The 17,602-nt window shown below is 38.1% G+C and overlaps 2 protein-coding genes across 6 annotated transcripts; both read left to right on the top strand.

The window, feature by feature from the left end:
• The first annotated feature begins 1,529 nt into the window (after window positions 1-1,529).
• Window positions 1,530-5,899, top strand: LOC120742717 (myelin-oligodendrocyte glycoprotein-like). Its single transcript, XM_040046156.1, has 5 exons — window positions 1,530-1,881; window positions 3,179-3,556; window positions 3,692-3,784; window positions 4,656-4,765; window positions 4,868-5,899. The coding sequence occupies exons 1-5, from the start codon at window positions 1,794-1,796 to the stop codon at window positions 4,919-4,921; spliced, it is 723 nt and encodes a 240-aa protein (XP_039902090.1). The 5' UTR covers window positions 1,530-1,793; the 3' UTR covers window positions 4,922-5,899.
• Window positions 5,900-13,194: 7,295 nt separating this feature from the next.
• Window positions 13,195-17,308, top strand: LOC120742694 (myelin-oligodendrocyte glycoprotein-like). Of its 5 annotated transcripts, XM_040046125.1 has the most exons (6): window positions 13,281-13,585; window positions 14,523-14,900; window positions 15,065-15,145; window positions 15,587-15,702; window positions 15,798-16,020; window positions 16,129-17,308. In XM_040046125.1, the coding sequence occupies exons 1-4, from the start codon at window positions 13,504-13,506 to the stop codon at window positions 15,691-15,693; spliced, it is 648 nt and encodes a 215-aa protein (XP_039902059.1). In that variant the 5' UTR covers window positions 13,281-13,503; the 3' UTR covers window positions 15,694-15,702; window positions 15,798-16,020; window positions 16,129-17,308. The 5 variants fall into 5 exon arrangements, with proteins under 5 accessions (XP_039902061.1, XP_039902062.1, XP_039902060.1 ...); XM_040046127.1 differs by having other exon boundaries at window positions 13,195-13,585; window positions 15,564-15,702; window positions 15,798-17,308; XM_040046128.1 differs by having other exon boundaries at window positions 13,195-13,585; window positions 15,564-15,708; window positions 15,798-17,308.
• The last annotated feature ends 294 nt before the right edge of the window (window positions 17,309-17,602 follow it).

Raw genomic sequence — 17,602 nt, 5'->3', positions numbered from 1 at the left:
TCAGGTTACTAAGTAAATAACTTAACTAACTTCACTTGAAATATGAGTGATTACTCATATTTGTGAGATTATGGAGGAAAACTCATCTCAGAGATTAAAGATACCAACATCCACAGCTCTTTTCTGTGATTTCATCTATGTTTGTTGTCTTATTCTTCCTGTTGCTCCTTTTATCTTTTAACTGACATAATATACTATTACGTAGCAGTGGGTTACATAATAACATGTGGGATGTGCAGTCATACTTTAGCAGATAATTCAGTTCAATTACAATTTTTTTTTTATTTTTCCAAATTGCAAAAACAGTCATCTCAAGATGCTTTTTATTGTAAAGACTCTACAATAGCCCAGAGAAAACCGCAACAATCAGCTGACCGCTATGATCCAGCACGTGGCAACAGTGGGAAGAAAAAAGAAACCCTCCTTTTAACAGGAAGACACCTCCAGCAGAACAAGCTCAGGGACGGGCAGCCATCTGACATGACCAGCTGGGATTGGCGGAAGAAGTTGAGACACAGACACACTGTGGAAGAGAGTCAGAGATGAATAATAGCTACTGATGAAATGCAGAATGGTGTGTATATAACAGATAATAATAGTATTTTAAAACATCTACAAGTATAAACTGTACAGTTCCAAATCATCTGGCCTGTGGCTATACTTACCATACTTACCATACTTACCAGCATAAAAACTCCAAAACAAATTTCCCTGGCAGGTTTAGTAAATCTAGTGTTAACGTGTACAGATGTGGTTTGTGGTGAATCTGTGTACCAGTTCCTCTAAAGTCCAGTTTGAACCTGCAGGATGGGCTTTAGAAAGTCAAGCTCACAACTAAGGAGAAGTTGTGGGTGTTTCAAATACATTTTTGGTGAGATTTTACTGGATGCCAGTCTAACATAAAGCTAACGCACAGAGACGTGCAACCGCACACTCTCACATCCCAGCCAGGTTGAAAAAGCAGAGCTTCTATGAAATGGAAATCCACTACAACTTCTATTTAACCCCACACAGAAAAGTCCCAGCTGACCAGGATGTTTGAACACAAGGTGATACCGACAAATAAACACCGTGGTGCACTGATGTTTCACTGGCAGCACGTTCGTATTTATCACATAGACAAGATAAAAGCAAATAAAGTTTAAATGAATGGCCGCATCCATGAGGAAAGACAAACTGCACACATATACAGACTCGGTGGAGGCAGAGGAGCTCATTCTTGGACCATGTGAGGCCTTTGCATGTTGATCCTTTCAGCAGCTACTTCATTCAGTTGTTGCCCGCTGTTGCTCACTAAAAATGAGGAACGGAGGTGTTTGATTTCGTAACCTCCCCCATCCCTGCTGCCGCTCCTCTGATCTTTTTACTTTCATTTTACCAGCGAGGCAGCAGCTGCTCCACGGTCTCTCTCTTTTACCAAATAAAGTAGTTTTCTTATAAACACTGCTCCGAGAATCCGATGGTCACCGTGAATTTACAAATCTGCGATCCGAACAGGTGAGTTTCTTCTCTGTGATATCACAGCTGCTTATGAAGTTTGGTTTTTATATTCACCCATGTGTCGTTCAATTGTCGCTTTCTCAAACTTCAAGTTCAGTAAAAGTAGAGATAAATATTCACTACTTTCTCCATTTGAAGTTTGATACTGTACAATTAATCAGGTTAAAAGCACTTGTTTCTGGGGAATTCACCTGTTAGGACACGCCCCTCATGTATTTATAGCTCGTGTTCAGACTTATATTCAGCTGGTTTCGAGATGCTTTAATTATTTTCTGCATTACTGTCATATTAAAATGGGCGTAGGAGAGTTCAGTTACAGGATTTCTATCTCAACTCTAATAGTCGTCTTTCCGCTCCTTTTCGTCTTCAGGCTTGCTCAAGGTAAGCTTTAAAGTACATGTAAGGTATCCTTGCTTTGCAGCCAAATATTATTACTACTCTATATATATATATATATATATATATATATATATGTGTGTGTGTGTGTGTGTGTGTGTGTGTGTGTTATGGAAGTGTTTTCGTATGTAGCGCTCTTAGAGACCTGTCAGACTTATGCGGCTGTACTGTTATCGTAGCCAATTAAATAAACATGACTGAGACAATCCCTTTAATTTCTATGAAGACAAAAAAAGTAAACATGTCAGCATCTTTGATACTAATGACGTTAGATGCTGTGATGCCTGTGTGTAACGTTTCAGTTTACTTCTATTGATATTTGGTGGCAGTAGGCTGCTTGGATTTGATTGGTCAAATCTTACCCTCGTAAAACAAATCACTGAAAAATATTTGGCTGAATTGAACTGATATAAAGCATTGTCCACAAATCTCTGTTGATTTTGTTTTTCATTAAAAATATTTGGTTGGTTTACTCTTTTTTCTTTTGAATAACCAATAAATTATTCATCTATCATAAACACTCCCTTAAGAAATGAAAATTGATGAATGAAAAGTGTATTGGAAACATTTTTAAAATCTTAGACAGATTTCTTTTCTTTTTTTAATGAACTTACATACTTGCATGGTTAGAAGAAGAAATACTAAGACTGCATGTTTGACTCGAACCTTTTCATTAGCAGTTTGTTTAGCTGGGATAGGCTCAAAGAATTGGAATCTGTATTACTATAACTTGGGTACCACTGGCCTATTTAAATCTTAGGAACACATTATGTTTTCTATGCCATATATAAGTATAACTGCATGAGATTTTGTACTTATACCAGAGGTGTGATTTGAACCATCAAGGTCTTATGTCAGTTGCCTCTGGAGTCAGTTAAGTCTGTGAGGATTAAGTGATTAGGCCTTAGTGATTAGACTTTTGGTGGAGATGGGACTGGGCCAGTGTTTGGTTGGAATTTAGGAGCAACTGAGCAACATTGAGATTAAATAAATGCCAAGACAGATTGCACAAAGATGTGTGTGTGTGTGTGTGTGTGTTGTTAATGCATGATATGTTCACTTCACTAAGAAGAAAAGTGGACAGTTATAAGCCTGATGTTATCTAAAACATGAATCAGAAACATGACTGTTGTAGGAGGGTGTCCTAGTCACTTGAAAAGCTCTTTCAATAGCATCTGATTTGTCTGAGAAGTGCTATATAAACAAGGCCTAATTGGTTGTATGTTGATTTGATTTATATCTGCCACTAGACAGATTTAAAATCTCCCTTTTTGTCCTTCAGGTCAGTTACACGTGGTTGGATCCCTTCAGCCTGTTGTAGCAGCTCCAGGTGATGATGTCATCCTGCCCTGTCAAGTGGAACCAGCATTTAACGTGGCGAGGTTGACGGTGGAGTGGTCAAAGCCGGACCTCCGTCCTGACCCCAACGACCGTCTGAGTCGAGTGGAATATGTTCATCTTTACAGAGACGCCCACGAGGTCCCCGACATGAAGCTCCCATCGTACATCGGGAGGACGGCGTTGTTCACAGACAGCCTGAGAGAAGGAAACATCTCACTAAGAATCACTAATGTGACACAAGAAGATGAAGGAAGATACAGATGTTTCATCCCGAAGTTAAAGAGTCAAACAAGGTTTTCAATTGTTCGTCTGATTGTTGGTGAGTCAGACTGATAAAATCATTTTTTTCTCAGTTTATTTTTTCTCAAAAGTATTAAAAACCTATAAGACCAATGACTTTAGTTATATCAGCTGATAAATACATATTTTTATTTAATTTATTTTGTTCTTTCAGACCCAAGTTTAACTGAAACTGGGACAACAGAGACACAACTGGGTCCTGAAAATTCCCATGTTCCTGATTTAAATGAAGAGATAGATAATAAAGGTGAGAACATGAGACCATCATACACCCAACACAGAATATGAAAAAGTCTTGAAATCAGCACTTTTTTGCTCTTGGGTCATATGAAACCTACCATAAATGTTGCAAGTGCCTGAGACACTGAACCATTCATATTAATCTTAGCTGAATACGTGTGTGGTCTACGACACGAGTACATGTATTATGATTGTAAGGCAGCGGTTGTTCTGCGAGATAATGAGCAGACCTCTATGCATGCCAAATTTAATGCAGCTCTCGTCATTGTAACACTGTCACACAGCTAGATCTAAGCCTGTAACAAAAGCCTTTGCTTTCCACATTGTAGTACAGATGCAGGTCTTTTGCAAATCCATGCGCCAAATCTTTATCTCACCATTGTCAAATAATACAGTTTATCTCCACCTTTGCTGACCTCACAAAAAATGTCCCAAAAAAGTCAACAACATGATCTGGTGGACTGAAAAAGAAAGTGATTTTATGATTCTACTACTATAAAGACAGTTTCAATATACCAATATAAGATAATTGTTATCTTATATTGGTACCCATAATATGGGTGGATGAGAATGTGAAGTCAGCACATAGCAGTGCTATGTGTTAGCTTATGACATCAGTGTTTTATCTAAAAGTGCAGCAGAGGCTGCCTTATGCTTTATTTCATGACTGTACTGAATTATAAAGACATCACAGGAACTAACTTATCGTCTACCAAAAATTAAACTTCATATAATTTCCTTAGGGATTAATAAAGTATTCTGATTCTGATGATTAGACATAAAATTTCTATCAATAAAATATTGAAATATAAAAATGTGCAGCTTCGTGAGTTTGACAGTTACAGCTGGTCTCATCTCTGTTTGGTTTTTCCTGGCAGGTGGTTCGTCCGAGCGGTGCCGACTGATTCCAGTTGTGGTTCTCTGTGTGTTTATTCTTCTGTGCTTCGCAGTTGGAGGATGTTTGATCACAGAGTCACAAAAAGCAGAAGTATGTTAAAGTCTTAAATATTTGTTTTTATGCATTTACTTCACGTTTGAAATATTTGAAATATCACTGTACACAAAAGTGATTAAAAAAATCTTTCTCCAGCTCAAGAAACGTCCAATCGAATTGCTTTGTGCAAGGGCGCATTGGAACTGTTAACAGAGAAGAGTGCTGCCTACGTACCTGCGGATCTTTCATATGTGTTTGAAGATTCGAAGCATTAACTCTTCCAGCCTCTTCTGGACACAGTGGACGTGTCCCATAATCTGTTTGGACCCAAATGAACTTTAACTCCTGTAAATGATGACCGTGCCTTCAGTGACTGGTCAGCTGATGTCAAGTAGTTTCGAGTGCAGAAACAGGATCCATCATCTGAGCCAAAGTTGAACTCTGGCTTCAGAGTATACGGTTACTTTAAATCTGTTGAAGTGATGTGTTGCAGCACTTTGTGTTTTACATGTCGACACTAAAGCTGAATTTGTTTTTGTTACTTTTATGTTAAGTTATTTTGCTCACAAGGAAAGATTTAGCTCTGTTCACATAACTTTGCACTACATATAACGTGACTTCAGTGTTTTGCATATATACACACTTGCAGGATATATGAAAAACTGAGGATTGGTGGGAACTGAGGGGAGTTTTGTGTTTGTGTTTTTTTAAAGAGTCAAATCCAGCAGTAATGTATTGAGACAGCCTGGAGCTGTAGGTGCTTTTTCATCTCTTAGTTTTCTTATAATGACACATTGTTTCTGTATCAGTTTTAGGATTTCAGTATTTGGATGTCATTTTAGAGGTATGTTTCCTTTATCAGGAAGAACTTTTCCATCCTCTGAACTCTAAAGTGCTTTTCAGTTACTTAACACTGACAATTAACGGGCTTTTGAGCCACGCAGCTATATTTATGGAGAAAAGAGCCAATATCATCAAAGTTAAATATTCATTGTTCTGTTTATTTGAGCTTCTTCATATTTAAATTCTTAAAAAATTGGTCTTTTTTTTTAAACGATTGTTCTGATTTTTGAAGTTTGAAACTCTTGTCACTCCTGCATTATCAAATGAATTTATGTGATATTTGAAACAGTGTTTATTCGGTTTCATGCAACAAAAAACAGCCACATAAAGTGCATTTCCAAGTGATTGCAGTGTGTTTGCGTCATATATTCAGTGATTAAAATCTGTTCTGGATTTCAGCTGTTACATCACATGATAGGCATCTTATGTTGTGTTAGCATCAAGGAATCATGGATGAGTAATGTGGGTGAGAATGTGAAGTCAGCACATAGGTCATAGCACTGCGTTAGCTTATGGCATCAGTGTTTTATCTAAAAGTGAGCAGAGGCTGCTTTATGCTTTCTTCTATGACGGTACTGAATTATAAAGATATCACAGAAACTAATTTATCATCTACGAAGAATTATACCTTACGTCATAATCTGTAGTAGATTTCATTTTCACTGAAACTGTAAACGTATCTGTTGGGTGAAATTTCACATCCACCGTGCTTCGTCATATCCCATCATATTGTTTTCATTTCCTTTCTGTGATTCTGTATAAACTTTATGTTTGCAGCCAATCCAGACATAAAAACTAACTGCTTCATCAGGTTCTAATGCTTTCTAATTTGGGCCAAAACTGAATAATTTATATGTGTATCTGGAGTTTAGGTGGATCTATTTCTCCAAACATAGGCCGGGGTGTTATTAAAAAGGTATATGCTTATGTATGTTTGATTTTACGCACTTACTTCACGGTTGAAAAATGTTAAACAGAAAAAGCTGTGCACAAAAGTTTTGGGGTTTTTTAGATTTTTTTTTTTTTAGTTATGAAAGCCACTGGAATTCTTTAATTTTCTTGAAGGTTTGAGATGTGTCTCAAAACTGGATTGTAGGTAGCAAACAGTTAGTGTCTATGTTCAAGGATGGCCTTTCACAGTAGACATAGATGGCCTCTTTCACTCCTCTTTCAAACCATTTGTCTTCCCTGATCTTCTTTTCTGTGCATCTTTGATGATTTGATGAAAGCCCAGTTGGGATTTCCACATGTTTTAAGAGTTTTCTTTACATGTGTGTGTTCCTTTTCTTTCTCATCTGGCTTAGAGGGAACATTTTCTGCCCAGTGCTGTAGGGTCCTGATTACTCCAAGTTTGTGTTCCAGAGGGTGGTGAGAGTCAAAGAGGAGGCACTGCTCTGTGTGTGGAGGCTTCTGGTAAACTTCAATGTTGAGGTTTCCATGCTGCTCAATGTGCAAAGCACATTCCAGAAATAGCAAACTGTTATCCTTTGTATCTTCCCTGGGGAACTTTATATTTCTACCCACTGAGTTGATGTGAACAGTAAAGGCTTCTACTTCTTAGGTTTTGATTGTGACCCAGGTATTATCCACATACCTGTAACAGCAGCTTGGTGCTGTCCCTTTAAAAAGCCTTTACTTTCCACTTGCTCCATGTAAAGGTTGGCTACAATAGGTAACACGGGGCAGCCTGTGGCAAATCTATGGCCTCATTGTATTTACAATTCATGGTGGTAACACAGAGGTCTAACAGTGTGCATATCTGACTGGGGGTAAAGCTGGATCTTTTTTCTAGGGAGCTGTCTTGCTGTAGTCATTGCTGCTTGAAATCAGGCCAGTACAGAATAATATGGAGTTCAGATGAGAACTTAAAAGACTTACTCCAAATATAGGCTCAGGAGGGTTATTAATAGGCTGTATTGGAATAAATAATGCATTTAATTAGGATAAAGTAAACACCTCTTCTTTTTTTATTTTTTTTAAATTCGACAATATTGCAGAAAAAATCGTCTTATGATCCCACAAACTGAGTTTGTTCAAGCAGATCAAGTCAAACTCAGATTTTCAGGACAGAGCCATGGAGCATCCACAACTACTGAAGACCGAAGCCTGAGCATACCACTAACCACAACAAACAAGAGAGAAGCTAATCGGGGATCACACAATTTTGTTTTCATTTAAAATGCTTGTTAATTAATTTTTAGTAGAAATTTTTAGCTATATAACAATTTTAGCTATATAATTTTATTGTCACAACAAGTCCTGGGTTACACGTATGCTCTGCATGATTCAGCTGGTTTGTGTTTATGACAAGTTGCAGAGTGCCCTCTAGTGGACCAGTGATGCAACATCAACACTTATATTTTAAGAGCGTTCCTTCTGTCTCTTCTTTACTCCTTTATTACATTTTTCATTTATTCACCATAATAATTGTTGATTCCAGTGTAGATTCTGATTGCAGCCAGGCTCTAGTTATTAATACTAAATGGTTTCTTGCCACCAAACAACTTTGTGTATCATATTTACCCCATAAACCCAGCAATGATTAATTAACATTTACTATATTTCATGAAACCTATTCTTTTTCATGTGAGAAGAACAAAGTGAAAGTGAAAATAAAACTCCAATTTTCAACTTTTCTGCATACGTCAGGAAGGAAATGGCTGAGGGAGGGAGGGAGGCATGAAGGATGTTACTTAGACTTGTGGGAGATGACTCAGACTTGTTGCTGCCAGGAGATGACGTAGAAGAGGCCCGGACATGACAGCTTTAAGGTGCCTGAGCAGGAACAAAGTGATCGCACCCAACATCCACACTGGACGAGTAAGGCAGAGCTCTGAATTTTGTGGCATTGCAATGTGTAGGAAAGGAAATAAGAACACTTAGGCACACACAAGTAGATTACATAATCAGATCATTTCTATTCAAGTCACTTTTATTTATATAGCGCCAAATCACAACAACAGTGGCTTCAAGGTGCTTAAACTATGGGCACTTCCTATTGAACTATTTCTTTGATTTATATAAATAATATTTTCTAAAACTAATTAAACTTTATCAGTTCAGTTTGGACCCTAAAGAAATGGGGTTACAACAGTTTTTAACATGAAACCTAAAAACTGCCCACAACCACCTCCTAAAGACCTTAAATAGAAAATAGGCAAAGTGGTTTTAAATATGTCAGACCACACAAACCAGAGTCAGGTGGTTGTCGCTGACTGCAACTTTAAACTGAAAACAGAGTATCTATAAAATGTTTGATGCATGACTCTGATACCCTGGGATCTGGATACACTGGGTCCCAGTGGTAGTAAACTCAACGAGTCCACACATTATCCTTAGATTAGGCAGTCCATCAAGAGGCCTGAATCAGCCAAACCATGACACAGGAAAGCCTTTGTCGATGAGCTGATGATTCCCTGCACACACTGCAGTTTGTGTCCAAGTTTGTGCTCCAGAGGGTGGTGGGAGTCAAAGAGGAGGCACTGCTCTGTGTGTGGAGGCTTCTGGTAAACTTCAGATTTCTATTCTCCTCAATGTGCAACTGTTATCCTTTGTATCTTCCCTGGGGAACTTTATATTTCTATCCACTGAGTTGATGTGAACAGCAAAGGCTTCTACTTCTTAGGTTTTGATTGTGACCCAGGTTGCATCCACATACCTGTAACAGCAGCTTGGTGCTGTTCTTTTAAAAAGCCTTTACTTTCCACTTTCTCCATGTAAAGGTTGGCTACAATAGGTAACACGGGCTCCCTCGTGGCAAATCCATGGCCTCATTGTATTTACAATTCATGGTGGTAACACAGAGGTCTAACAGTGTGGCTATCTGACTGGGGTTAAAGCTGGTTCTGTTTTCTAGGGAGCTGTCTTGCTGTAGTCATTGCTGCTTGAAATCAGGCTTCTACTCCAAACATGGACTCGGTGGGGTTATTAAAAGGCTGTATTGGAAATAAATAATGTATTTAACTGCGATAAAGTCTCAACACCATCTTTACTCATACATTTTCATTATCACCATAATATGTGCTCCAGGTAGATTAGCAGCAGCCTGGCTCTTTATTAAACTAAATGTTTCTTGCCACCAAACAACTTTGTGTCATATTACCCATAAACCAGCAATGATTAAAAAACTCTTTCCATCCTCTATTTAAAGTAAAGTAGCATTTGTATAGGTTATTCTTTTATTTTATAAATATACAATAGGGTAAACATCGATTGTTTATTGACCAGGTTTTGGGTGTTTTTTTTTAAAATTCCTGATTTTACTATTGCTAATGTTTTTCAATGTCTGTTAAACACAGATCTTTCGTCACAACTACTCTGTACTCAGAGGCGAAACCGGCAACCGCAGCTGCAGTGGAACATACTTTATGTTCTGTCTCTCTGGCTCCCTACAGAGGACCCCATAGCTACAATTTTGCGCTTAAGTTGGGAGGGGTAATAAAACAGAAGTCAGTTCAGTACAATCAACTGCCATCCAGCAGTGAGTTTACACACTAACTTAAATCAGCATTTTGTAGGTAAATGTCTAAATGAGCTCGAGTGAATCAAAAATGAACCAAAACTTATTGAGTTAAGGAGAAAAATGAAGACTAATACCATGAGACTGAAAACCAGAACACATATCAAAATGAGCACGAGTAACAGTAATCACAAAGTAAGCTTCTGTGGTAAACAAACTTGTAATGGTCTTTTTTTGTACAGCTATTTAAATCATTTATTGTAAAGCATTTAAATGAGTCTCCTGTGAATTCATATGAAATACAGAGGCGTGCTTCCTCTGGTATTCTGAAGTAAAACATCACAGGCTGATCAGTTTGTTGCTACATCTATTTATAAAATGCAAAAACAGATGGCCACACATGATTGACTTTTCACACATTTGGCTCAATAATGGTGCACAGAGTTGGTGAGCTCACAGTGTCAGAGCGGCTTTGTAAACCTATTTGTGGAGGATGTATGTCACAGTTTCATCTTCGATACCACAAATTTCAAATGTTTACTGTCTTTACCAAGAAGTGTATCACAATGAAGTGACGTTATGGAATATTTATTAAACTCTGAATTCAAATAGTGCAATGTTATTAGGAGAAAACTTCAATCCTGCAAGAAGATCAATTGACACACTGTGGGAAGGTGATTTGTACAACACTTAAAGGAGAACGTCAATGTCTTTTTTTCCAGATATTTATGTGATATCCCTTAATTTCTGGAGTTTACACACACAGACAGTACTAGAATAAAAAAAAAAAAAATACAAATTTGGCATCCATTCAGATGATGATGTAAACTCACAGATTGAGTTAAAGACTCATGGAACAGCTCTGCTGAGTTTTCTCTTCTGTGACTCCAAATATTATCATCATGTCTAAATTACAATCGAATATATACAATATATTATTCTGTAAGAGGGGAGTAGGAGAGCTGAAATAAAGTAAATGTTCATCACTCTATGGAGGATGTGCAGTTACATTTTAGCTGATGCTATTTTAAAATATGTGTAAATATAAAGAGTGTGTTAGTAAACCAGCTATCTTAGTCTTTGGCCAAATGAAGAAGTTCAGTGAGGTTAAACATCCTCTTTGCCTAATCTGTATGTGCTAAATTTATCCTACATTTCCTCTAATTGCTGGTTTGTGGTTGCTACATTTGGATGGGCTTGTAGAAAAAAAATAAGTGAGTAGTTAAGCAGAAGCTGTAGATGTTGCAAAGGAATTTCCTGTTGTATTCTACAGTAGTCCATCTATTGCAGGGATGGCTGGTATGAGCAGGAAGTCGATGCACCGTAGGGACAGAGAAACATACAGCGACACACTCAATGAACACTTAACAGTCCATTCTTTATTAAAGCTGTGGTTCTCAGCATCAGAAAGCTTTTGTACTCCCAGTGTTCTGCACAAACTACCACGCTGCATGTGACAGCGATAAAAAGGGAATAAATATCATACAGCATTTATATATTCCGTCATATTCCTTCTTATCAGGTAGGCGGGATGAAAGCATTGGAGGTAAGCTTTCACACACACACACTTTTTAAATTCAGTTTAACAGGATTTGTGAAATGTACAGTAATCGTACCCCTTTCAAAATAAAATTTTGTAGTGAAAGGAACTCACTAACTCCAATTTTCAACTTTAGTCCATACTTTAGGAAGGAAAGGGCTGACAGAGGCAGGATGGATGTTACTCGGGATTATGGGAGGTGACTCAGACTTATTGTCAGGAGATGAGGTAGAGGAAGCCCAGACATGACAGCTTTAAGGCACCTGAGCAGAAATAAAGTGATCGCACCCAACATCCACACTGGACGCGTAAGGCAGAGCTCTGAATTTTGTGACATTGCAATGTGTAGGAAAGGAAATAAGAACACTTAGACACACACAAGTAGATTACATAATCAGATAAAAGTTTGATTTCTTTGATTTATAGAAATAACATTTTCTAAAAGCAAATTAAACTGTACCTTTCATTTCTTCATCAGTTCAGTTTGAACCCTTCTGAAACAGGGTTACAACAGTTTTTAACATGAAACCTAAAAACTGCCCACAACCATCTCCCGATGACCTTCAACAGAAAAAAGGCAAAGTGGTTTTTAAATATGTCAGACCACACAAACCAGAGTCATGTGATTGTCACTGATTGCAACTTTAAACTGAAAACAGATTATCTAAAACATGTTTGCAGCATGACTTGGATACCCTGGGATCTGGATACACTGGGTCCCAGTGGTAGTAAACTCAACAAGTCGAGACATTATCTTTAGATTAGGCAGTCCATCAACAGGCCTGAATCAGCCAAACCGTGACACAGGAAAGCCTTTGTCGATGAGCTGATGAGTCCCTGCACACACTGCAGTTTGTGCCTGGGAACTCAAATCGCACAACTTCAGAGCCCCACCTTACACAGCACTTCTTGTAATTGACTTTGAATGTTGGCATTTTGTTCCAGCTCAGACTTCTCAGAAGCCAGTTTGTCCTATTCTAAGGTTTCACCTTTCTGTTCCTTCTCTCTGTTATTACATACACGATTACTGTTGGTGTCATGCCTCAGGCTGTTAGTGACCCAACAATGGAGCTTCAGAAATAATGACCATATGTTAAAAGTCCTCACCTCTGTCCATACGTCAGGAAGCAGAGGACTGGAAGAAAAGTGATTCTCATCGCTGTTAGGAGATCAGGTGGAGGAGGACTAGACAATGATTGTTAAACACGGCATTTAAGTGTGTGTAATCCACCTCTGAGCACTATGATAGCTGCTATAGGCTCCACCACTCCACCCTCCCGAAACCTGAATTGGACAAGCAGACGAAAATGAAGAAAAAACAAGACATGAGTATTTATGGAAACATGAAAGTATAATAATAATAATAATAATAATAATAATAATAATAATAATAATAATAATAATGTATTTTTTAAAAAGAAGCATAACCTGGAAGGGAAACATAAGCCACTCCCTCCTCGTCGTCTTTCTCTCTCCCTTGCACACCGTTGCACACACGCACTGGTGCGTCAGCTTCAGGCGGACCATCACTACTGTTTTTCATAAAGTTTTCTCCCCTCGATAAAGAACCCGATGGCCGCGATCAGCTAATGAAACTTCTGACTGAAAAGGTGAGCCGCTTCTGCTCTGATCTACAATACTGTTTGATCATTAATGAGAACGAGCGCTTCCTGGATTCAAACCGCTCCTGTCTGAATGTATAACGTCTTCTACGCATTGGCTAAAATATTACAGCACTCCAAACCTCTCTTTAAAAGTAAGATTAAAATTACTTTATTCTCACGGAACGGTTATGTTTAACCTGAAAACACGTCGACGCGTGACATAATGTTGGCAGGCAGCTGACTCATGGCCCAGAGCATGACTCAATCTTTGTCAGGTGATTAGTTCCAACATGCCCACAGACCGGTCATTCATCAGCTGCTCTGCAGTCACATAGTCCTGTCGAAGATGGACACAGAAGAGTCAAGTGTCAGTGTTTCTACTATATTCACGTTCTTGTTGTTGCTTTCCCCCATCGTGTCTCTTGAAGGTAAGCTATAAAGCTATACATATGATGGCTCGCACATGTAGTTGGGTTTGATGATCTAACTAAACGAGATTTATATTCTAATGTGAAGCGTTCCTGTATGTATGGATACAGTAATATATATATACAACATTTAATTTAACAAAGCAATTTAAAACAATGATGAAACTCAATGGTAATTTAATGTGTTGTGTGGTGGATGTTGGCAGTGTTAAGAAGAAACACAGTCAAACTAGTAAATACTTTAATATGAATAAAATCCTAAAATGTCCTGGTGGTATTTTGGTTTCTACATAAGCTGTTAGACTGTTTTCAACAGCTGTGAACTAAATTATACTACATGACTTGTGATGGAACATAATGGAAAAGCAAAACAATCAGTCAACTCATGTAATGGCTTGGTAAGCCATTACAACCGAAGCCTTTATAAGGGGTTTTGTGTGTGGGGAAAAATAGGTTCTTTCAGCCAAGAGGTGACCACAGACAATGTAATCCCAAGCCCCACCAGGCTTTAAGTGCATACATTAGCTTGGTTCATTTGTCCTCCCATTCTCAATTAATACACAGTATTTCTGCTGACACTCTACTATTGTACTTATTTGAGGACATGTATTTGTTGGGTTTAAGGCCTTTTTTTTTTTTTTTATCAGGGAGAAGGTCAAAAGACTACACAGAGCTCACTGTGCGGTGAGCTCTGTGCCTTTTGTCTGAAGCTGTGGCGTGGCTACTTTTTTTTATAAATGAAATAAAATTTGCTCTTCATAACCTTTTTATGAAATTAGAAGTGTTTAGAAGGTAGATAGATATAGATATATATTTATTTATTTTTTTATTTATTTTTTTATTTTTTATTTTTTTTGTAAGGACAACACCAGTGAATGATTATTTGAAAATACTTGACTTTTTAAGCAGGATGTGTGTATTTATTTCTCCTCCTCAGGTGAGTTTGATGTGGTCGGATCACTTCAGCCTATCCTGGCCGCTCCAGGTGATGATGTCATCCTGCCGTGTCGCGTGGAGCCAAAGTTTAATGTGGCGAGTTTGACGGTGGAGTGGTCGAGGCCCGATCGTCGTCCTGACCCCAACGACCGTCTGAGTCGAGTGGAATATGTTCATCTTTACAGAGACGCCCACGAGGTCCCCGACATGAAGATCCCATCGTACGTCGGGAGGACGGCGTTGTTCACAGACGGCCTGAGAGAAGGAAACATCTCACTAAGAATCACTAATGTGACACTAGAAGATGAAGGAAGATACAAATGTTTCATCCCAAAGTTAAAGAGTCAAACAAAGTCTTCAATTGTTCATCTGATTGTTGGTGAGTCAGACCGAAAGGATTTTTGTTGTTTTGTTTCAATCTTTCCCTAAAGACCGGTGTGCTTGGGTTATTTTACCAACAACTTATTTTGGTGTTGCTCCTTAAAGACTTCTGGATATTATTTTATTGTAAATAATTAAATGTTCTTACAATCTTATATTCAGCTGAAACTATGACAACAGAGACACCAGTGCATCCTGAAACTCTCCAAACTCCTGAGCCGATGGACGAGTTTCACAGTAAAGGTGAGAACATGAGGAACAAATCAAGACAATTAAAAAGTCTTGAAATGGATTTAAATCACCTTTATGATGCAGTTTTCTCTCACTGATGGCAGCCTCTCTGTGTAGTCCTCAAAATGTTTAACATGCGCTGCTTTACTTTGAAGTAGATGCAGGAAGTGTAGTGTAATATCCTGGGAGCAGCTCTGCAGATCTCTTTATTTATTTCTGTGAAGCAGTAAATGTATCAGTTATTCTCTTGTGGTTTTTGACAAAGTCATGTTTGCTGCCCTGAGAATTCTGGGACTTGTAGCATTAAAGTGACCATCAGGACTGATATCTCAGTAATTCTAACTTCATTTCACTGTCAGGTAACGTCTGTGCTTAATAGTTTAATAAATGTGACATGTCATGTCAAAACATGTCATGTTGTGTCTTACAGTAGATCTCATCTCTGTTTGGCAGGTGGTTTGTCCCGTCGGAGCCGACTGATCCCACTTGTGGTTTTCTGTGTTTTTATTCTGCTCTGTGTCGCAGTCGCAGGACACCGGTTCACTGAGTTGAAGCATTGAAAAACAGAAGTATGAGTAAGTCTTAAATATTTATGCATTTACCTCATGGCTGAAGGATGGAAATTAAGGAAAACTGTTTTTGTGTCTGTTCTTTGTTACTCCAGCTTGCGAGTGCAGCTTTGTAGGTGGACGCATTGGAAACATTAACAGAGGCGCAAGCATCACCCACTTTACTTGAACGTTAATTAAAAGCATTGATTTTTCCAGCCTCATGTGGACACAGCAGCTCTGCAGCAGGAGGATTTCACTATGTCCTGTAATTTTCTTGGAGTCAACAACAACCATCCTTTTTGCCAAATTCGACTTCTGGGATCAAACTTCAAAAGCGTGAGGACCTAAAATTTTGATGCCTTGCTCATGGGCACATTGGAAACATTAAGAGAGGAGAAAGTGCCAACTTCTTACTTACTTTGAGATGTTTCTTATTTGTTTAAGGAGCCGAAGAACTTTTCCAGCCTCCTGTGGGCACAATGGGCCTGCAGCAGGTGAATTTCATGACGTCCTGCAGTTTGTTTGGACCTGAATTCTACCTTTAATCCCTGTGATGGTGCCTGAGATTGTATGACTGGTCTGTTGACTTCCAAAGGGTTTAACCACAGGTTGTACTGCAGCACTAAGACTGAAATTGTTTTGTGAGACTTTGATCAAATCTGAATAACCTCACATATAAATTCTCTTGCATGTGAGGTTATTTACAAAGAAACACTTAAGTCTAATTGGATGTCCTTTCACAAGAACTAGATCTGAAGTGCTTTAACTGTTCTTGCATTTATACCTGCGTTAGTTTGAACTTTTTTTGTAGCTTGTGGGAACATGAAATGCTAGTTTAGATACTAAGAAAATGAAACCTGTTTAAGAGCCTCTTAGAGTCATCTTGTATTTTGAGGAGATATGAGTGAATATTTGCACTTTGTTTTGTATTATGGGTGAAATCTTACTTTATTCTGCCCTTTAGAGAGCGGACTATAACAGTATTAGATCAGGTTGAACTCATGTAAACATGTTTGCTGTGATGTGGTTGTAGGTATTTATTTTGTCTTTCGGGACAGCTTGGAGCTAAAGGTGCTTTCCATGTGTTTGTTTTGTTAAAGTTCCTAACTGTCACTCTGACATACTGATTGTTTTTATCAAGCTCAACTTTCTTCTTCCTTCTTACAGAAGGAATATCTAATACATAGTTCTGTTGTTTTAGGCCTTATTCTATTTAAAAATGTCTCTTAAAGAAAAGCAGGTCTTCTCTTTGAAACACTGATTTTTATATTTTGAACCTTTTGTTATTTTGGATTTTCCAACTAATTAAACTTAAATTTGAGGCAAAATGTTTCCAGATAATTGCTTCTCAGATAAAGTTCATTTGCAAATGATTTCAGTGTGTTTGCATCATTTATTCAGTGACTAACATCTGTGCTGCAGTTCAGCCTTGTGTTGTTGTGTTATCATCACAGGTCAGCAATGTTGTTCAATTCACAGAGGTCATCCACATGAAAGCATGCCGACCTGAGCTGTTTGTTAGATTAGCTCAGCGTGACAACAGTGCTTCATCCAACAGCAGTACAGCAGGGGCTGATTTACACATTCATTTATGTCTGTACTGAAGTAAAAAACGTATTACAGATTTGTTTCACTGAAAGTGAAATCTCAGCTGTTATTGGAGGATGCTTTTACTGAAGGACAAGATTTACCTCCCAATGCTCTGTCACCTCACCTTATTATTATTTTTTATTTTTTTATATTATTTATATATATATATATATATATATATTTTACTTAAAACAGTTTTCTAATTTTGTCTCTCCCCCCCCCCCAAAAAAAAAAACACAATTAAAATAACGAGACAAATAAACCTAAAGCACAATCGTAACGGGATAAATCATGAACAGAAGCCACCACCTTCGACCCAAAGTCTGTT

Source organism: Simochromis diagramma, unplaced genomic scaffold (assembly GCF_900408965.1).
Source record: "Simochromis diagramma unplaced genomic scaffold, fSimDia1.1 OVJJ01000338.1, whole genome shotgun sequence".
Lineage (NCBI taxonomy): Eukaryota > Metazoa > Chordata > Actinopteri > Cichliformes > Cichlidae > Simochromis > Simochromis diagramma.
The sequence above is the reverse complement of the archived record's forward strand: the minus strand, read 5'-3'. Positions and strand labels throughout refer to the sequence as shown.